The sequence below is a fragment of the Typopeltis vanoorti genome, chromosome 22 (assembly GCF_054136105.1).
Source record: "Typopeltis vanoorti isolate ZY-2024b chromosome 22, IOZ_Tvanoo_1.0, whole genome shotgun sequence".
Classification (NCBI taxonomy): Eukaryota; Metazoa; Arthropoda; class Arachnida; order Uropygi; family Thelyphonidae; genus Typopeltis; species Typopeltis vanoorti.
Genome location: NC_143570.1, coordinates 36425760 through 36449447, shown reverse-complemented (window position 1 = coordinate 36449447; position 23688 = coordinate 36425760). Strand labels below are relative to the sequence as shown.

At 36.9% G+C, this 23688-nt stretch overlaps 1 protein-coding gene across 1 annotated transcript in view; it reads right to left on the bottom strand.

Annotated features, from left to right (window-relative positions):
- LOC150094310 (uncharacterized) overlaps window positions 1-23688 on the bottom strand; it is a 125628-nt gene that overhangs the window by 14719 nt on the left and 87221 nt on the right. The window contains exon 8 of the mRNA XM_090412143.1: window positions 14546-14728. Coding sequence (XP_090268269.1) covers window positions 14546-14728 — 183 coding nt within the window. The remainder of the gene's footprint in view (window positions 1-14545; window positions 14729-23688) is intronic.

Genomic DNA, 23688 nt, shown 5'->3' with positions numbered 1-23688 from the left:
CATTCATAAATATCCATGCCACAGTGGGATTACCAACTTTCTTCATTGTTGCTTTTCCTTACCAGTTGGTAAGGAAAAGAAGAATAATGATTTTGAAATATTTTGAAAGCATTTTTGAATTCCTACAGTCATACAACGAACAGATTTTTTTACCAAGGAGATAAACATGTTCATGTCCACATGGGATGATCTGACAGAGATTTTAATTGCATACTGCAAAGACAACCACTTATATCAAAGTGAAAGTGAATTTCACGTACTTTGACATCAAGACTAGAAATGTGTGTGGCATGAAATGCTCCAGCTACAGTGTGAATTTTTATTATGGTTAAAAAAAGATACAATGGCTCTGCAGAAGCAAGAAACATGAACAGAAACTCAGCTTCTCAAGAGATGCAGGACAAGACTTGGAGATGGTCAATTGAGTTCATTTTTTATTACTGAAATAACTAATTTTCTTAATTGTAATTATGTAACAAGGTGAAGATTATTACACAAACATACAACATGTAACTGTTAAAAAAAAAAAAAAATCAGAAAATTTTTGAGCTGAAGCATGATATATAAATTAAATAAACTAGTCCTGAACTGGTTTGAAGAACCACATTTTCAGTAGTTGTAGTATAATGACCACATTCCTGATTAATGTCTGAATATTAGTTTTGACAATTTATTGTCACCTGGCAGCAACAGATGAGCATAAACTTATGATATGTAAGTTGAAAACTTGGTAGAGAAAGGTGTTTTAGTAAACCTATAGAAATTCCTACTGTATCAGTCTCTCAGATGTTAACAAGAACATGAGTAAACATCCAGTTCACTAAGTGGAGTATACATTTGAAGAAGATAGCACTTATAAGGTACACCTTGGCGTATTTCATACGTGCCAAGCAGTATATCTTGGTGAGTATCCTGAGTTGTTTTTATGCTGTCTGGAATCTTGTGGAGTAGTGGTAGAGGATGAGGTGTGATATAGGAGCTGATTAAATCCTTGAAAATCTTAAGGCCATCATGTTTATTTAAGCAGTAATCAACTTTCCCAGTCTATTTATCCATTTCATTTATTTAAGTTATAATTAATTTTTCCAAAATCAATTTTGTGGTGCCTGTGTAGCCTTGTGGAAGTGGTGTTTTGCTTCATAGTACTAGACAACCAGAAGAAAGACAATTTTAAGTACGACTGTAATAGGCAGGTAGAGGAACTCTAGCTTTTTTTTTTTTTTTTTTTTCGGATGATTCCTGAGTTAGTCAATCTCTGGAAAGAAGAGTAGTTTTCTCCTGGAAATTCAAATTTTAAACCCAGCTCATGAAAACAACCATAGAACTCATGCTATTTGAGACAATGATGTATAGTGTTAGAATTACATACCCCCAGATGGCAGTTGTTCTACCATACACTCTTCTTCAGATGCCTATGAAATTACTGATAGCTTTGTGCAAGCTCTCAGTGACAGCTAAAGGTGGAGGCTAGCTACCTGCCTTTAAAATAGTGAGTTGCTAAACAGCTTTGCCTACTCTCTTTAGAGTAAAAAAAGTGTTGGAAGATTTTTACATTTTCAGTTTTCCCAACCTAAATAACTACGATAACCTCAACATTAAAGATATGGTCAGCTACTATCTGAACTCATCCTTCATCCCAGCTCCATATATCACAAGGCCTCCAACATAAAAACAACTTAGGATACTCACCCAGTAATGACATTAGGACATATTTCTGCCCTAATGGTACATTCAGATGTTCACTTCACCTAGTGAACAAAATGTTCGGAAACAACTTGTTTCCTGGTAGTTCAGTCTCTTGCAATAATAAATATCAACATTAGACAAATTTATATGGAGGGACTTTATTTTTACTAAAGCATCCTTCTCTATCAGGTGCTTAACTTGCCACCATAAGTTTATTTTTCAACTACTGAAAGTACTGTTCTTCAAACTTTGAGTTCTACAGATTATTTAATTTATAAACTAAACAGTTTTTCTTTTTATGAGACTAATATTCAAATAAAAAATTTTCTTCTTTTGTTTCTTATAGTTTTCCCCCTCACCAGAAGGTAGGCTTATCTTAGTGAACAGAATTATTTTCGCATTACAATGTTATAAGCTTGTGCATCTATATTGTATATACACTCCTGAATATAGTAGCCTCAACAGAGATGCTGAAACATGAAGTGCAATAATTTATTATTGTAATTAGTTCTTTTTCTTCATATCATTCCTGAATTTGCTAGCCAATGTCCAGAAAATATAGCAGTAAATAGCTTATTGCCGTTGCTGTCCATTCATCACACAAATGAGTGTGATGAGCAGACATTCACTCATTGTCACGAATGACAATGAGTGAATGAATGTAGACATTGCATCAACATAAAAGATATTCCTTCTCTTCTTTCAGAGTTGACTTTGAGGCAAAATACTCTAACACTTAAAATGATTGCTTAGGAGCCTTTCTTTTTCCACTGATCTCTTCTTGGCAATGAGTTTTATGTCTTTTAAAATAACAAATTCCACTGCAGTGTCACACAGCATTTTTATGTATAAAAAGGATGACACCAGATGCTGATATCAAAACATCTCTAATAAATATTTTTAACAATGTTATGGTTTCTTGAAATCAGGAAACTTCTTTCCAAGACTAAATAAAGCAGACATTGAATTATATGCATATAGTGTGATGGAATAGTGGTTGCTAACAACATTTAGGTCCTTTTCTGACTTTGGAAATTCAATAATTCAATTCAGCCCACCTGGTTGGCCAAGTGGATAGCACACCTACTCTACCACCAACAGGTCGTGGGTTTGAGTCCTACTGTGGGCATGAGTGTTTGTGAAACCTGTTCTGGACAAACTTGTATAGCTCCTTGAGTTTATAAAGGCTTTTTTTTAATAATAAAAAATAAAATAATTAAAAAATAATAATAACGATTAACAAATTGTTGTCTGAACATTAATTCTTGCATTCCCAAATTGTCTCAGAGGGATAATGTCTAGACTTTCCCTCAGGATTCTACTGCACAAAAAGAGACAGGTCATAGAGGATATAGAAGATGGCAAAAGATGATTTACCATTTTGAAAGTTTATTTTTCACTTGGTTAGACTATAATAAATTTAGTTTAATCCTTTATCCAAGTGTTTGCTCACACTTGGATAAAGGATTAAACTAAATTTATTATATGATTTACCATTTAACCATTAAAAAAATTATCAGGCTATTAATGTTCTAGAAAACTCTCCCTAAGAGTATCTGCAACTACATATTCATTATGTTCCAGGATTGAGACATGATAGATATGTTGCCTTTCTTTTTTCATATTTTGGCTCACAGTAGATGCATGGCAATAAAGTGCATTTTGATAGTATCAAGTTTGTTGCATATTTGGATACCTGTAGAATATACCCTACACAATATAACATTATAGTGCATGCATTTATTCTTTAATCTGAAGTGTACTATGACAATTTCACCAATGAAACACTTGATCAGGCCACATATGGATTACTGTATACATATTCAATCATCTGGTCTTCAAAGAGATGAAAATATATTGGAATGGATCCAGAGAAAATTGTCTAAGGTGGTATCCGTTCTTTGGAATCTTAGCTATGAAGAAAGATAGAGGAAACAGAATGCATTTTTGGAAATTATGGAGGCAACTACCGTGTTTGAATAAAAACTTTAGTTTACTATTACTAAAATTTTACAATTCGACGTTTCGACCTTTATGTCAAGGTCATCTTCTGGAGCGTACAAATATACACAGGAAACAAGCTATACTACAATCATACTGGTTCGTTAAAGACACTGACTAACCGCTACCACAATTGTTGGCCTGACCTCTGGTGGAAAAAAAAAAAAAAAAAAAAAAAAAAAAATTATACATCAACGCTAAAGTCCTATTATTTGTGTTGTCTACTATATACATATATTAACATTATATTAACATCATTCCAGCCAGTTGGAGTGGAATGGTTTCTAATAATAGCAGATTGGCTAGAGTCCTGACTTGTGTTGAATCTTTCAAATTAGGTTGGCTGAATGTGTGCCATCCAGATCCTTGGAATTTTCATACCATCTTTATTGTTGATATTTGGGTGGTTTATCAGGATTTCGCAGGATTCTTTAAATTTTCTTTCGTACCATGTTTTTGTGCGGTGTAAGGAGCAGGTGCTTTTCCAGTTGATTTGGTGTAAGGTGATGAGTGCGTGGTCTGAGAGGCCTGCTTCACCATAATGGTTATATTTGATGTGTCTAATGTGTTCTTTTTTGCGTATAGGGATTGTCCGTCCTGTTTCACCAATGTACGGTAAGTTACAGGTGCAGCGGATGCAATAGACTCCAGGATGTGCTAATGGGAGGAGAGGGTCCTTAGAGGAGCTGAATATGGTTTTAAGTTTAGTGGGTGGTTTAAAGGTGGTATTAAGGTTATAGTGTTGTAGGATTCTGTTGATTTTTTCTGATAACCCTTTAATGTATGGGATGGCTATGGTTTTACTGTAGTCTAGATTCGTTTTTGTTGTGGTTTTATAGAGTATTTTATTGACAGTATTTTTGTTATAGCCATTGTTTATGAATGTGTCACTAATGATTTTTAGTTCTTGTTTCAGGGCCTGCTGGTTAGAGCAAATAGTTGTGGCTCTGTTTTTAAGGGTGTTTATGACTCATATTTTTGTGCTGGGTGGTGATATGAATTCGCATGTATGTATTGGCCTGTGTGTGTCGGTTTTCGGTAAACCGTGAAGGATAGATTGCCTGAAGGAAGACGTGTAACTAGTGTGTCTAGGAACGGGAGCGAATTTTGGTTTTCGATTTCGATGGTAAATTGTATGCGTTCGTGTTGTTTGTTTAGGTGGCTGAGGAATGTGTTTAGCGTTTGTCGACCGTGCGGCCAGATCGCGAACACGTCGTCAACGTATCTGAGCCAGATTGTCGGTCGAAGCGTGGCGGAATCAAGAGCCCTTTGCTCAAAGGTTTCCATGTAGAAGTTCGCGATTGGGGGGGATAATGGTGAGCCCATGGCCGTACCTTCCTTTTGTAGGTAGAATTTGTTTTGCCACACGAAGTAACCGGACTTTAGTACGTGGGCAAAGAGGGCCGTAATGTCGGGCGGAAATTTGTTCTGTAGTAGGAGAATTGTGTCATTGATGGGGACATTAGTGAAAAGGGCAGAAACGTCAAAACTGACTAATAAGTCGTCTTTGTCGAGTGCTATGTTTTTGATTATGTTTATAAAGTGTTGTGTGTTTTGGTAAATTGTATGCGTTCGTGTTGTTTGTTTAGGTGGCTGAGGAATGTGTTTAGCGTTTGTCGACCGTGCGGCCAGATCGCGAACACGTCGTCAACGTATCTGAGCCAGATTGTCGGTCGAAGCATGGCGGAATCAAGAGCCCTTTGCTCAAAGGTTTCCATGTAGAAGTTCGCGATTGGGGGGGATAATGGTGAGCCCATGGCCGTACCTTCCTTTTGTAGGTAGAATTTGTTTTGCCACACGAAGTAACCGGACTTTAGTACGTGGGCAAAGAGGGCCGTAATGTCGGGCGGAAATTTGTTCTGTAGTAGGAGAATCCGCTGCACCTGCAACTTACCGTACATTGGTGAAACAGGACGGACAATCCCTATACGCAAAAAAGAACACATTAGACACATCAAATATAACCATTATGGTGAAGCAGGCCTCTCAGACCATGCACTCAACACCTTACACCAAATCAACTGGAAAAGCACCTGCTCCTTACACCGCACAAAAACATGGTACGAAAGAAAATTTAAAGAATCCTGCGAAATCCTGATAAACCACCCAAATATCAACAATAAAGATGGTATGAAAATTCCAAGGATCTGGATGGCACACATTCAGCCAACCTAATTTGAAAGATTCAACACAAGTCAGGACTCTAGCCAATCTGCTATTATTAGAAACCATTCCACTCCAACTGGCTGGAATGATGTTAATATAATGTTAATATATGTATATAGTAGACAATACAAATAATAGGACTTTAGCGTTGATGTATAATTTTTTTTTTTTTTTTTTTTTTTTCACCAGAGGTCAGGCCAACAATTGTGGTAGCGGTTAGTCAGTGTCTTTAACGAACCAGTATGATTGTAGTATAGCTTGTTTCCTGTGTATATTTGTACGCTCCAGAAGATGACCTTGACATAAAGGTCGAAACGTCAAATTGTAAAATTTTAGTAATAGTAAACTAAAGTTTTTATTCAAACACGGTAGTTGCCTCCATAATTTCCAAAACTGCATTCGGATCACCGTGCAAGCCTAAAAGAAAGGATAGAGGAAACAGAAATTTGCAGACACTCAAGGAGAGGAAGATGAGAATGTGAGATGTGATAGAGACTACATTAATGAGGAGTAATGGAAGAGTTTCAGCAGAATGGCAAAAAGAAGGATAAAACAAGCTGAAAGCTATATATATATAAGCAGATTTGTATGTGGGGGTAGAGTGGAGAGTGATAAGAGGATGGAATAACTGCAAATGAGTGCCGTGAGTGCAGAAACAATGAATGAGTTTAAGGAACAGTTTAATGGACTGTTGGTGTGCAAATAGGATCTCTCATAATGTCTTTGGACCTTACTGTCCTCTTCTGTCAAGGACAAGTTGAGCCTTCCGTGTTTCCACAACAACCACCAGGAGTCTCGGCAGGGGCGCGCCAGTAGTGTCCGGCGCCTGTGTGCAAAACTTTAGTCGGCGCTCCTATACCCAATAGCACGGCAGTAGTGTCTGGCACCTGTGTGCAAAACTTTAGTTGGTGACCCTATCCCCCCCCAATAAAAAAATCACTTTAAAAAAAACGTTTTTTTTTTTAAAGTATTTCCTCGTCTTTGGCGTCTTTACTATCCTGGCACCTGTGTGCACCGCACATATGGCTGACGCGTCCCTGAGTCTCGGTTTTTTGCGTGGCTGGTGAAATGTCTATATCTTTGTAATCCAGAGTTGATCTTTATTGATGTTATCCATTTAGTTCTTGGTCTTCCTTTTTTTCTTTTTTCTTTTAATCATGCATACAGAGCAAGGTTGGGTAGTCTTTTTGATGGCATTCTCTTGACTTGGAGGAGACCAGACTCCTACCAAGCGCGTCCCTTGGGTGACGGATGAGGGTAGCTCCAACGGATTGCTCCGAATAAAGAATAAGGAACCGTGGACCAAAGGGTGTGGCAGAGGAAAGGCACACTAAAATGCCAAAAACTTCCATGGATTACACAATTACTGGGAATACATTGCGCACTTTGGTCCTTATGAAAGTCTAATGATGATGATAATAATGTCTACTGACATAAGCTTGACTGATGGCGATAAATCAAGGCCATCTCAGTCGGCCTTATTAGTACCACTATCATGAAAATATGTTAGAGATTTCTAATAATGATATCACAAATTCAAAAAATAAGAATACAGATAGAAATGCTAGGCGTTCCATAAAATGTGTAAACGCCTATTAGATTTGTTTTGTCCATGGAATTGTACATTTGTCCTTCCTGTCACCAAGAAAGTTATTTCAAGCTGAATGACTTTTATTGAAATTAGGTATTTTGAATCATTAAAAAAAATATGTCAAGCTACCCATTTTTTTTTTTTCATAAAACCATTTACAAAGGGGGAAATATATGTTGAAATTATATATTGTACTATTAGGATGTACAGAAGAAGTTGTCAATGCGATTCAGTTGTGAAAATGAAAGGTGTTACTACACAAGAATGCAATTATAAAATCTGCTGTTTTATGATCACCTTGACTGTCAGCAATAACTTCCTTATTATTAAGATCTGACCTCAATGGAGTCAGAGACTCATCGTGGGAGGTGCAATAGTTTGCAAACCATTGTGTGCAAACTATTGCACACAATGCTCATCTAACCGTGCCTTAAACTGATTCAATGCATCTACATTACAACACACTCAGGCAATGTATTCACTGACCAACCATTCTACACTGCAAAGAACCTCTCCCCACTCCTCTGCTCACACCCTCCTTATACAGTTTCCAGCGATGGTGTCTTGTTTTACCCTCCCTCTCCCATTCTATGAATTTGTTTGTTCATTATTACTTGTTTTTACACATTATTTGTTATTACTTAAATTTCGTTGGTGAAATAAGGATTCATAAAATTTCTTATAACTGAAATTTGTAGCCAATGTAGTAGTAAACTTCGATATGCAATCCCATTTTATGCTGATATTAAGGGATAAAATGTGATCTGCAACAATAAACTGAAAAGGATGGAGAAAGTGATCAGGCTTTCCATTTTGAAGAGTACAAAAGTAAATATTCTGTCTCAGCATGATAGGTAAATACGCTGAAAAGAAGGGTCATGATTGTTAATGGGTCAATGAGAAGATTGTACAGGAGGAATGAGGTGCAGTTTATTGATGTATAGAGTGAATATGATTGACAAAAGAACTTATATATACCAGACAGACAGACTACATTTATATGGTTTTAAATGGAGTTAGACATTTGGAGAAAGTATTGTTCAATGAGAATTTGGAAGTGCAAACCAGGGAAACTAGAGATATAAGAGGGCATGCAATCAAGCATGTGTCTGGTTGCCCCTGGGATATATGAGCCTGTGTACAGAAATTATTATTATTATTATTATTCAGGCCTCCATGAAGTCAAAAGACTCATCGTGGGAGGTCCTTTCTAAGAAACACAAGTCTATCAAGACTCATCGAGGGAGGTCCCTCCTAGGAAACACAAAGTCTATCATCCCACTCCTTAAACGCATTGACCATTCTTGCTCCCACCACTCCATTAGTCAATGCATTCCATGGTTCAACCACCCTCCATGCAAAGAGACCACTCCTCACTCTCTTTCTCACAGTTTCCTTTCGTGACTTCCAGGGATGGTCCCTTGTCATGACTCCTTCCCGCTGTTCAACCAAGCGAAAGAATTCCCCAGTGTTAACCCTGTAACCACCTCTCAACAGTTTAAGTCTCAATCATATCACCTCTCCTTCTATCTACCAAGCTCTGCAGTCCATACTCCCTCAGCCGATCCTCATAATTAACATTGTACAGTCCTGAAATCATCTTTGTAATCCACCTCTGTACCCTTTCCACAGCTAATTTATCCCCCTTCAAATCCTGGGGACCAGATCTGAGAACAATAGTCTAAGTGTGGTCTGATCAGAGTCTTATACAACGGAATGATAACCCTTTTATCTCTGCAGGTCAGTGTCTTCTCATTATTGCAGCAATCCTCTGTGTTACCTTCACTACCTTTGCAATATGTCCCCTAAATTTCAGGTTTCTATCAATCATCAACCCCCAGATCTCTTGTCTCCCCTACTTCCTCCAGTTTAACTCCTCCCATAGAGTATGCAGTGTCCCAAACCTCAAGATCTTACATTTTGCTGCATTAAACTGACACCCCCATTCATTTGCCTATCTATCTAGCTTATTCAAATCCTCTTGCAGGGCTACCACATCTGCACTATTACTAATAACCCTTCCCTGCTTTGCATCATCCACAAACAACTGAATATCCCTTTGCAATTCACAGACAATGTCATTGATATAAAGGTTAAACAATATAGGTCCCAGTACTGAGCCCTGTGGAACCCCGCTTGTAACCTTCTGCCTCTTTGATATTGCTCCACCATACACAACTCTCTGATACCTATTGGACAGCCAATCCTGAATCCAGTTGACCAATCTGACATCCAGACCTATGTGCTGCAACTTGAATATCTGCTTATCATGTGGCACCCTGTCAAATGCCTTTGCTAAGTCTAGGAAAATGGTAGTATATGCCTTTCCCTCATCTGATGCTCTTGTAACTTTATTATAAAAGGCTAGCATATTGCTAAAACAAGAATGCCCCTTCACAAATCCATATTGACTCTCACAGATAACGGTCCCTCACTACTTTCTCCAAGATCTTACTAACTACTGATGACACACAAACTGGCCTATAATTACACACTTCCAGTCTGCTACTGCTCTTATGCAATGGCACTATCTTATCTCCCTTCCATTCCATGGGCACCTTTCCCACAGCCAAACTTTCACTGAAGAGCCAGATCAAAGGCACTGTCAGTTCCCTAGCACATTCTCTCAAAACTCGTGGTGAAATACCATCCAGTCCCACAGCTTTATTGACATCCAGAGTACTCAGTATTTAGAACACACTCTCCTCCTGCACCTCTAAACCTTGAACCTGCCCTATCCCTCTAGTATTCAAATTGACTCCTCCAGGATGAAATACTCCAATAAAGGTAAAGATACCAAGCAATTTTATAAGCTAGGTTTTAATCCTTTTTCCCAAGTAAGCAAACAGACAAGTAAGTCAAGTTTAAGTCTGAGGCAACTCGTGGTAAAGGTGGAGTAAGCTCCGATCACTTTCCTTAGTATCTCCCCCTAATGCAAAGCACATCCCCTTACGGAGATGTATGATGCTATGCATTAAAGGCAAGGGCCACTACCCAGACCGGTTTCGACCTTTATTTAGGGATGTGCTTTGCATTAGGGGGAAATACTAAGGAAAGTGATCGGAGCTTACTCCACCTTTATCACGAGTTGTCTCAGACTTGAACTACATTCAGGTGCAAACTTGACTTACTTGTCTGTTTGCTTACTTGGGAAAAAGGATTAAAACCTAGCTTATAAAATTGCTTGGTATCTTTAACATAATATACCCAAGTTAAAAAACTTTCTACACTCCAATAAAGTGTTCATTAAACAATTCCACTATGTCCTCTGCATCAGTTACTCTATTCCCATTTTTATCCCACAATGTCATTCTTCCACAGTCATTTCTCCTTCTACTGGCCACATAGCTAAAAAATTCCCTAGGATTTTCCTTGAATCTAAGGGCCAATCTTTTCTCATATTCCAGTTTTGCCTTCCTTACCATACCAGTCATTCTCCTGGCCTGTGTCTCATATTCTTCATGCATCTTCTCTTCACCTGTCTCCTTATATCTCTTCCATAGCCTCTTTTTCGCATGCAGTTCCTGTTTAATATTATTTGTCATCCACTTTACTCCAAATTGTGTGCTCTTCACAGGTTTCTGATGTGAATGACATTACACAAAGATAATTGTGGGTAGAAGAGGATGTTGAAATTGATGTACCTGAATGCCAGAAGTATCAGGAATAAGACAGAGGAGGTTTTGGCATCGGTCAGCTCAACTTGGCCAAAAATTATAGGGATCGGTAAGATGTGGTTGACAGAAAATGATAGAGCTACAGGGACAGAATGTAAAGGGTACTGTATTTTCAGGGAGGATAGGGGGAATAGGAGAGGAGGTGGGGGTATTGCCGATGAATAACAACAACAAAATTAGAAGTTAAAGATGATTTTAGGTCTAGGGGAGATGGTTCACTGGAGGCTGTTTGGTGTTAAACAAGAGGCCAATAGGACAAAATATATTATTGGTTGCTGCTATAGACAAGGCGTGGCGTTCAGCGACAATATATAGATACCATGTATTGGCAGATTAGCATCATAGCATGATGAGTGCAGGCCAAACAATTATGGGAGACTAGCTATGGAAGTCAAGGGGCATGGCAAGATGGAAATGGAATTTATACAGCTAAGGGATAATTACCTGAAACAACGTGTGGATCTGGTAATAGAATCAGAAGATATATCCATAACCAAGGTAGATGCTCTGCTGCCTCCATTGAGAAAATTGACCAAGCAATCTTGTTCTGGGAAGTTGCCAAATGTAGAATTCTCTGTCGAGAAAGGGTTTATGTTGAACTATAAAGCTGGTACTTATAACAGACAGAGAGAGAGAGAGAGAGAGAGTAGTATATGGTGGAGTGGAATCTAGGAGAATGAGATTGACTAGTGGAGTAGCTCAGGGTTTTGTAATAGGGCCACTACTCTTTAATTTATATATCAATGATATAGGGAAAGATTTAAGGAGACATATCTAGTTGTTTGCTGATGATGCAAAACTGGGAAGAGCAATAGTTGATAATGGTGATGTAGATATCCTACAAGATGATTTAAATAAACTGGCATTGTGGGAAAAAGATAATGATTATCAATTTAATGTTGCCAAGTGTAAGGTTAGGCACTTCGGGTTGAAAAGGCTGCATATGGTGTTCATATTGATGGTACTGTATTGCAGGAAATTGATGGTGCTAGAGACTTGGGAATAATGGTGAATAGAGAGTTGAAGTTCAGAGGGCATATTGCAAAAGTTGGTAAAATAGCTCAACAAATTACTTGGATGTTGAAAAACACACTAAAAAGTAAAGATAAGGAAGTTATTATCCCTCTTTATAAGGCTATGATTCAGCCACATCTTGACTACTGCACATAGATTTGGTCACCTGGGTTTCTTGAGGGACCAGGAGGTGGTTGAAAGAATTCAGAGATGAGTAACCAAGATGGTGATAGGTCTGTGGAATACTCCCTATGAGGACAGGTTGAAAATTTGTGGGTAGTTACAAAGTTTAGTTGATTGATAGGCAGAAAAGAGGGGACATGATAGAAACTTTAAGATATTAAAGGGGTTTTATAAAATTGATGCAAGCGAAGTTTTTCAATATATGACAAGTAGTCCGAGAACTAGGGCCATCTGGGAAGGTGTGTAAGAGTGTGGTTAGTAGGGGTGTGTGGACCAGATTTTTTGCATGGAGAGTGATGAGTGAGTGGAATGGATTGCCAGAATTAGTTGCGAATTCCCTGATGGTTGATTTGGGTCTCCCGTAATGAGTTAGAACGTGGACTCCATGGAGATGCTGTAAAATAATAATAATAAAGCTTCCAGATTGACTTACCATCATCTGGGGATTTATGTTTCAGAGTTGCTTAGCCTCTCATCAAGGAAGATAATTAGAAAGAAATATCTGAAGTAGTGCTAACAATCATTTGTTATCTAATGGAGAATATATTTCTGGCTGAGTGGTTAGCATATTCGCTCTTCAGCCAAGAGGCTGCAGGTTCGAATCCTGCTTAGGCATGGATGTTTGTGTCTTCCACCTTCATACATTCATTCACTATCCCAAGGTGGATTGGGTCACCATGGCAGAAGTAGACCCAACCCTCCCACAATGGGAGAGGCCTTCACCCTGTAGTTGGTAGAAAACAGACTGAACATCATCATGTGTTTTTCCTGCCCATGAACAGTTGTAAACCTAGTACATCAGTATTATGGGGTGAACTATTTTTTTTTTTTTTTTAGGGGAGGGGGTAATTTTTAAACATTTTTTATTCGTATTTTTACTTTTACATAACACAGAAACCTTGTTCCAGAGACCAACTATGAAACTTTTTCCAAGCTACTTGAGACCTGCAGTACAATAAGTAGGGCAAGGTGATGGTGTACACCAGGTGATGAAATTCATCTCCCACCTAAAGACATTTATTAACACACCTATGTTCATGATGAACAAATCTGCAACCTGATGATTGAAGAGTGAGCATGTTAACTACTTAGCCAACCAGGCTAGCTTCAGCATTTAATCTTAACAGTTTCGCTAGAGAAAATTTATGATACATATAAAATTTAAAGACCTCTTATTCAAATCTCCAACCAATTCTTTACCATTAATGTGTGAAAAAGGAAGTCTGCATTCAAGATTAAAATATGTATGAAATTTTAAATATATATATATATATATTATGCAATAGCATTAGTTTAGCATGATTTGAATTGATACAAAATTCTCTTGTTACAAATGATAAATAAAATATCTGCAATAGATAAACCAAAAATGGATCTAGGTTCATTTACTGTTAACTGAATATTATGAAACCAAAACTGATTTAAAACCAAAACAGATATGAATAGCAAATCTTGCTAGAGATCCTAAATACCAATTTTTTTAAATGCCATAAAACTACAATAGAGTTATAAGTTAGTCTGTGTCATTATTTTAAAAAATGTTTTGTCTAATATTGGACTTGTATATGGTTGAATTTAAAGGCTGAAATCACAAGACAAAAAAATCACAAGATTTGTTGTGAATGAATCCTACCTGCTGGTATAAATATGAAATTTTATTAATTTCCACTGAACTAAAGCAGAGTAATGATAATAACTTTGCACCTTTTCAAATTGTGTTTCAAATTTAACTTAATTGATATACCTCAACAAATTTTCATAAGTATCTCAAATTTCAAATGTTATTAAAAGAGTCCAACCAAAAGTAGTGATTATATGTAAAGATGTATGGGCAAAAACGAATCTAATAAATGCTTAGATGTGTTTTATGAACTACACTTGAAAATTGTTTGATCAGTTTTATAACCTTAAATTTGAAATAAAAGCTACTAAGATTTGCTAAAAGAGTAGGAAGTTTCTGCCTTCATGGTCTCTATTACCAGCATTCCATCTAGGTCACTGGGCTATTCATCAAGAGATGTGAAGAGAGAAAGCCAATCCAGATTCCATTATACACTGGTAGACATCACAACTGCATACTGGTAACATTTCATGTCTACAGAACTTTGTATTTTCATTATTCAGGGCTAAAATACTTCATTCCGTTTGATTATTTGTAACAATAAAAATTTTATACTAACAATTCTAGTTATTCTTTTCACAGTATTTACTTCATAAATAAACATACCTTAATTTGAGTAAGCTGTTGTTGCCTGCGACGAATTGACCACTCTTCCTGTGGAGACAATGGCTGATGTTTATTTTTATGCAACTCTTCCATCTTTTTCTCAAGACGGTGAATTCTGGATCGTTCCATTTCTTCCTGCATCCTCATTGCACGCTCTCTAGTCTCAGCCTGTTCTAACAGATCCTATAATAAACAGAGAAATTATAACTATCACTTTCTTAATATCCTTTACATAAGATGAATAATTTTAATCACTTGAACAGATGAATGCTATATAAACGAATCCTATCAGCTGGTATTAAGTGTGGTTACAACTAACGATGAATGTTTTCTATTAAGAAAGAATCTGACACATGAGTTGGGGCTACATTTAATAACCCTCCTAGTTATTGCATATCACAGAACACATACATGGTTATCTCTTACTTCTAAAACAAACAATTTTTGAAAATAAAAGAGGAGAGATAGGATATATCTGTGTTTATATATGTGCATACATTAGGGTTTCTTGAGGATGAGGAAAACATCCAGAGACAAGTGATAAGATAGTGATAGGTCTGTGGTACGTGCTAACTATAAGGATAGACTGCAGGTATATCGGTTGCAAAGTTTAGTTGACATTGGAAAAGAGGAGATGTGATAGAAATCTATAAGTTATTAAAGGGATTTAATATTATTATCATTATTATATGCAACCAATTATAAAGCAATTGATATAACCACAAGAAAGAACATACATTAGAACCCTTTAATAATTTATTCTTTTTCTTTTAGGATATATAAGAAGAGTTGCTTTAATATCATTTTTCTTCTAGGTGTTTAGCAAAACTTTTCAGTCCCCTGCCCCATACAGTATCTCCATGGAGACTGGAGATTCATCATAGGGAGACCAAACTAAATATTTCATACATAAAAGCTATCATACCTCTCCTTAAACTCATTCACTATCAAGGAAATCACAACTAATTCTCACAATCCATTCCATTTATTAACCACTCTCAAAGCAAAAAATTAATTCCACACATTCCTACTAACCACACTATTACACAACTTCCATGGATGACCCAGAGTTCTCTATTTTTTGTCATATCAAAAAATTCCTTTGCATCAATTTTATAAAACTCCTTTAATATCTTATAAGTTTCTATCACATACCCTCTTTTTCACCTATTAATCAAACTTTGTAATGCATAGATCTTCAACCTATCCTCATAGGGAGTATTCTACAGAGCTGTCACCAGCTTAGTTACATGTCTCTGAATCTGCTCTACCACCCCGTGATCTTCAAGAAAGCCAGGTGATCAAATCTGTGCAGTAGTCAAGATGTTGCCATATCAGAGCCTTTTAAAGAGGAATAATAACCTCCCTATCTTTACTTGATAGCATGTTTTTTTTTTCAACATCCGAACAATCCTTTGAGTTATTTTACCAACTTTTGCAATATACCTCTTGATATTCAACTCTCTGTATACCATTGTCCCAAATGTTTCTGGTCTCATCAACTTCCTGGAATCCAGTAACATGAATGTGATGCACTGCATGTAGCCATTTCAACCTGAAGCACATAACTTTACATTTTGCAACATTAAATCAATAATCCTTAGCCCAGAATTCCAATTTATTTAAATCATTCTGCAGGATATTTACATCACCTTTATCAGCAATTGCTCTCCCTAGTTTTGCATCATCAGCAAACAACTGAATATCCTACCTTAAATCTTTGCCTATATTACTTATATATGAATTAAAGAGTAGTGGCCTAGCACAGAATTCTGAGGTAATTCACTATTCACCAGTGGCAGCCTGTGAAAATTATAAGTGGGGCTGCTGCATATACAAAATCACAAAAAAATATTTCATTTTTAAGTTTTAAAAGAGGTATACCGTGAGTAGACATATCGATACACAATTAATAACAGAAATATTTCATTTTTTTTCCCTGATCAGCAACCAATTTATTAATAAATAAATTTACATATCATAAAAATTGCTTTATTAAAAATATTTCACCCTCACTACAAACACACACCGATAATAAAAGTTTCGTACACAGAAACAACGCACGCAAGCATACAACATATCTGTAGTGACACTGCTCAACGAGCAGTGTCAGGCTTATACGTTGGTTATGCATTTCTAAATCACTTAGAGAATTGAACAACATAGATGCGAATATAAATTAAATTATACTTTAATAAATATTTCCGATATTTCGGCAACGTCATGTTGCCATTTTCAAAAGGAACTTACAAAAAGGCACATGCACGCAGGCACTACAACACAGTAACTGAGAATGAAGATATGAAGCTATCGTTCTCCAGGAAGTCCTGATGGTGCCCTCTAACGGGTTAAGTAGGTGTTCTTGGCCATTGGGCTGAAGGTCTGCTGATGTATGCCTCCCAAATTTGGGGCAGTCGCATACAATCAAATTTGTTGAGGTTTGGAGAGTTTCGTAGGGCTGAGGCTGATTCCATAAATAGTCTTTCGAATTTGTATTTGCTATGATGTATTACTGTAGCTTTCTTCCACCGTATTCTGTGGCATGTATCTAGAGCATGGTCTGCAAGACCAGAATGGCTGTACTTGTGAAACCGGATGTAGTCCTTGTATTCAGAGATTCTGATATTCGCTGTCCTGCCTGTTTGGCCAAAGTATGACAGTTTACAACTGCAAGGGTCCTGGTATACACCAGGTAGGTCTAGGGGAAGTGGTTGGTCTTTGGTGGAGCGGAAAAGGGATGCCAATTTTCTGTAAGGCCTGTAACAGGAGGTCAGGTCATGTTTTTTTAAGATTTTGGTAATTTTTTCCGAGGTTCCTCGGATGTAGGGAATGGTGATGGATTTAGAGTAATCTTTGTTGTGGAGGGGGGGAGGGGGGCTGTGGTTTGTAGGTTTTAGTATTTTTTGGATTTTTTTTTGGGGGGGGGGGGGGTAGCCATTGGCTGAGAAAGTGTTGAGGATGTGATTTAGTTCAGTGTTTAGGGCCATGTCATTAGAACAGATTAGTTTAGCCCTGTTGTATAGTGTTTTCACCACTCCATATTGTTGTGAGGGGGAGTGGTGGGATTGTTGGTGAATGTATCTGCCTGTATGGGTGGGTTTTCTATAAACTGAGAAAACCAAGGTTCCATCAAGTTGGCGGGTGACTAGTATGTCTAGGAAAGGGAGGCTGTTGTTTTCCTCTTTTTCCAGGGTGAACTTGATTCTGGAGTTCATGTTGGAGGCTTAATGGATTTTTTTTTACAACACTCAAAAAGAATTAAAATAGAATTTAATACTTCCTATATTTCGTCCAGTAACTAGGACATCTACGGGGATTACAAAAACAATTAATGTAACATAAACACAAATAACAAACAATACTAGTATTGTTTGTTATTTGTGATTCCCCGTAGATGTAATCCCCGTAGATGTCCTAGTGACTAGGACGAAATATAGGAAGTATTAAATTCTATTTTAATTCTTTTTGAGTGTTGTAAAAAATCCATTAAGCCTCCAACATGATGTCCTCACAGCACTTAAGCCTCTACACACATATTAAAATGATTCTGGAGTGTTGGTTATTTAAGTGTGTAAGGAAGGAGAGGAGTGTTTCAGAGCCATGTGGCCAAATAGCAAACACATCATCAACGTAGCGAAGCCATATGGTTGTTTTGTGGGGCAGAGGCTAAGGCTTTTTCTTCAAAAGTCTCCATAAAGAAATTGCCCAAGGGTAGGGAGAGTAGTGAACCCATGGGTGTACCCTCTATTTGTTTGTAGAATTTTCCCTGCCAAACGAAATAGCCTGAATTCATTGTGAACTGAAATAGGGCTGAGATATCGGGAGGAAATTTAGCTTGGATTAGCTCTAAGGTTTCTTTGAGTGGGACGTTTGTGAATAAGGAGGAGCCGTCAAAGCTGACCATTATTATGTCAGTATGTTGGAGTGTAAGGTTTTCTATGCTGGCTTTGAAGTGGGCTGAATTTTTTATGTGTGATGGTGTGTTGCCAGTATAGTGTGTGAGCTCTTTGGCCAAATGTTTAGCTAATCTGTATGTGGGGAAATCAATGCCATCCACTATGGGACGTAATGGCACATTTTCTTTATGTATTTTTGGAAGTCCGTAAATACGGGGGTGCATAGAGTTAAATGGCTTTAATGTGTTGGTAACTTCGACAGGCAAAGAAGTGACTTTCTTAAGGAGCCCGTGAAGTTTTCTGATTTGTGAGTTGGTGGGATTGTATTCGATAGGGAGGTAAGTAGCCTGATCTAATAGAAGGGCATTAAGCTTACCTTTGTAGTCCTTTTGGTTAATTACTACAGTTGCATTTCCCTTATCTGCTTTGGTGATAATTAATTCTTTATTTTTCCTCATTTCCTGTAGAGCTTTAAATTCCTTGTTGGATATGTTGGTTTTTGGTGGTCTTGCTTTGGAAAGGACACAAGCTACATCCAGTCTTAGACTGTTGGCGATTTGATGTGGAAGGTGGCGGATTCCCCTTTCGATCTGGAGCATAATATCCTCACTAGATATTTTTCTGGGAGCAATGGCGAAGTTGTGGCCACGTGAAGGCGCGTTGAGTGCTTCAGGCTTCAGGGCGACTGAAGAAAGGTTGATTACGGTGTTGGTAGCAAGTTTCGGATTGATGGTAGAATTCTTTTCTAATTTTTCGAATTTTTTCATCTGTCGGCCTCGTATTTTTTCAAATTCTTTATCTGCAGCGGTACACGAGATGTCATGTAAAATAGACCACAGTTCATGATTTAAAGTGCACGAAAGTTCATTTTTTCCGAGGTGCCTCGGTAAAAATCACCAAAATTTTAAAAAAACATGACCTCACCTCCTGTTACAGGCATAAAGAAAATTGGCATCCCTTATCCGCTCCACCAAAGACCAACCACTTCCCCTAGACCTACCTGGTGTATACCAGGTCCCTTGCAGTTGTAAACTGTCATACTTTGGCCAAATAGGCAGGACAGCGAATATCAGAATCTCTGAACACAAGGACTACATCCAGTTTCACAAGTACAGCCATTCTGGTCTTGCAGACCATGTGCTCTGGATACACGCCACAGAATACGGTGGAAGAAAGCTACAGTAATACACCGTAGCAAATACAAATTCGAAAGACTATTTATGGAATCAGCCTCAGCCCTAAGAAACTCTCCAAACCTCAACAAATTTAGTTGTATGCGACTGCCCCAAATTTGGGAGGCATACATCAGCAGACCTTCAGCCCAACGGCCAAGAACACCTACTTAGCCCGCTAGAGGGCACCATCAGGACTTCTAGGAGAATGATAGCTTCATATCTTCATTCTCAGTTACTGCGTTGTAGTGCCTGCGTGCACGTGCCTTTTTGTAAGTTCCTTTTGAAAATGGCAACGTGACGTTGCTGAAATATCGGAAATATTTATTAAAGTATAATTTAATTTATATTCGGATCTACGTTGTTCAATTCCCTAAGTGATTTAGAAAAGAAGAGCAGTGTCAGTTATGACATTCTGACACTGCGTTAGATCGCAGTGCATTTGTTTTGTGTAACGATAATTAAGAAAATATAATTCTTTTCATATTTTCAACAATGACACTCATCATAATTCAGCCTTGTATTTATAATAAATAAATAATTATAAGTTATTTTAACCCTCCAGAGGTCACGCGAGGATGGAAGTCCATGCATTTTCTTTTTTGTGTATATATTTCTAAAGCGGCTGGTTAAATCCGGTTGTGCGTTTATGTAGCTTTGTATATAGGCAGGACATATGTTAGTATAGAATATTACATTGATGCGATAACAACTGTTCCCAATGAGACATTGCGCAGTCACAGATCCCACGCGACCCTTAGTGTTATAAGAATAAGCAGTCATCAAAATTTTTAGAATTGGTAAGTACTTGTAAATTATTTATATTTTTACATACAGGCTTATATATTTACACAGGAAATATATTTTTTATATACATATATATCTATTTTATATATATTTATATATAATAGCAATATGGTAAATTATATTCTCTTTAGGTAAAATAAAATGGGTGACTATGAGAAGGAGCAAGAACGATTACAGAAGCTGATGAATGAATGCTTCGCTAATGACGAGGATGAAGATGTTTCAGACAATGATGTTAGTTCAGAGGAGGAAGACAATGTGGAAGAAATGAGTGGCAGCGAAACGAGCAAGAAGCCGATGAGGTGTCATTAGAAGTAGCTGAAGATAACCTGGAGAGTTTGGAGGATAGATTCTATCAGGAAAAAGACAGAACTTTATGGAGAGCAGTACCACGAATTAACACCTGTATTAGGACTGAGAGATACAATATAATCAAAGAATTATCTAGCCCTAAAAACGATACTCAATATCAAGAGGTGATATTTGGAATTATTATTTATAGGCGATTCTATTTTATCGATTATTTTGGAAAACACGAACAAGTATATTGAAAGTTTAGCTAGTAATTACACTTCAGAACGAGACGGCAAGTTTACAACTCTGAATGAAATACAGGCTTTAGTTGGACTTCTATATATTGCTGGTACATATAAAGCAAGCCGTTTGAATTTAGAAGATCTTTTTGGAAGTACCTGACTACGTATTTTGGAAGTATTCTGACTACCTATAACCATACAAAAGGAGGAGTAGATGTTGTGAATCAATTGTGTTCAACATACAAGTGTGCTAGATCAACAAGATGGCCTATGGTAGTTTTTTACTCTTGTATCAATGTTGCTGGAATTAATTCTCAAGTTATTTACAATGCGAATAACATTGACAAAAAATATTTCGACGCAAATTTCTGCAAGATCTTGGATTCTCTCTACAAGCACATTTGCAAGAAAGGGTATCAGTTCAAAGTTTGCCAAGAAATATAAAACTAAGATTAAGATTCACAGAATTTGTGGATCACTTGAGAACAGAATTGAGAATGAAACTGCAGTTGCACATCCAGAAAAAGGAAGACGCTCTTATTGTGATAGAAAAAAAAACCATGCATCTACACTAGTGGCCAAAATTTTGGAAACCTTTTGAAAAAAATGTATTTCTGAGGTTTGATGGCTCATAACACCACTTTTTTTTTTGAGTAATACTATAAAATTATATCTCAATGGAAAGAAAATTTAATCAAGAATGTAATGCAATAACTTTTATGAAGGATTTTTTATTAGAACAACAGTTATAAAGAACACATAGAAAAAATGAGCTATACAAAAATTCTCACTATGTGAGTTAATACTTAGTTGGGTAACCTTTAACGTTAATTACAGCCTTACAACACCTTCCCATGGAGTGAACCAAGTTTTTTTAGTTCTGCAGCTGTTATAATGTGAAATTATTGCTTCTATTAATTGGGTTTTATTGGTGGGTTGCTTCTGACTAACAAGTTTCTTTAGTCAGCTCCATAGCTTTTTGATTGGGTTAAGGTCTGGGCTATTCCCAGGCCATTCCAGCAGTGGAATATGATTATCTTGAAACCACTTTTTGCACACAGCTGCAACATGACATGGAGCTAAATTCTGTTGAAATATAAATGCTTCATTATCTTGGAAAAGATCACGTGCAGAAGGCTTCAGTTTGGGCTCAAGTATTTCATTTATGTATTTTTGGGCATTTATATTCCCATTAATCACACAAATGCTGCCCACACCTTTTGATGTCATACAACCCCAGATCATAACACTAAATGGGTGTTTCACGGTAGGTGTAATGCAATCAGGATGCAAATCTTCTCCGATTCTTCTCCTTACGTATTTTATGCTATCACTACCAAACAGGGAGATTTTAGTCTCATCACTCCAAATAACACTGTCCCATTGTTTTGTTGTCCAGTTAACATGGGTTTTAGCCCAGTTTAATCTTTTCAACCTTTGTTTGAGAGAAAAATGGCTTTTTTCGTGGAATTCTAGCATTTAGACCAAATTCCTGCAGTTTCCTCCAAACAGTCCTTGCACTAAACTTCACATTGTATTGTGTCATTTCATCCTGTATACACCCAGATGATTTTCTTCTGTCACGTAGGCACAGTCTCTAAATTCTTCTATCATCACTTGCTGTTGTGCACCTTTTCCTGCCTTTACCAGTCTGGTTTTGTAGTGACTGAGTCTCCTTATACCTCTTCAAAAATTTAGAAATTCCACCTTTGGTTAAGTTTCCACCAATTTTTCTTCTAATTTCTTCATAACTGTAGCTCTGTTCATTTAATAGTACTATTTTACATCGCTTTCTGGGTGACCAGTCAACTCTTTGCGGCATTTTTTTAATTTTATTACATTTTACAAGATCACTAAATGAAAGAACACAAAAAAAAACCAACCAAATGATAGCAATCACATAACACACTGACAAATGTCCTCCTCTCAGCTCCAATACATAACATCAATAGCTGAATGCTACTGTGACCTTATTGGCTCATTGCCAAAACAAGATGACACCTGATTGGCTCTCTAAACACTCATGCTCATTGGCTACATTCAAATGAAGGAAAGCTACTTCATATCAACCTAAGCAACTTGCGCTTCTTTTTTCTGGCTATAACTTTTCATAGAATACAGATAATTGAACAAACTTTGTTGCATTACATTCTAGATTAAATTATCTTTCCATTGGTATATAATGTTATGGTATTACACCAAACAAAAGTGGTGTTATGAGCCATCAAACCTCAAAAATACACTTTTCCAAAAGGTTTCCACAATTTTGGCCACTAGTGTAAATATTATTGTAAGAGATGTTACAAATTTATGTGTCTTGAACATGCTACAATCATGTGCAATGAATGTGTAGAACTTAAGTAAAAGAATGTTAATCCAGTTTTACACATTTATTGCACATGTAGCATATGCAGTTCTATTTCTAAGCTATTTAATTATTTTTTTATTCTATTTTCTCTTACAAATATGTTGTAATTTGAATAAATAATCTTTTTTCTATAATATGTTTATTTATTATTATTCAAAACACCTTCAATTTTGTTAAAAATGAGTGCAGAATGACAGTCTGCGCACGATCCTTGATGCCAAAAATTTTCACGCGACCACTGAAGGGTTAACAGAATAAAATAAGATTTACAAAAAATATTTCACTCTCACCATGAACACACACCAATAATAAAAAAATCGTATTTTACAGAAATAACGCGCGCAAGCATACAATTTATCTGTAG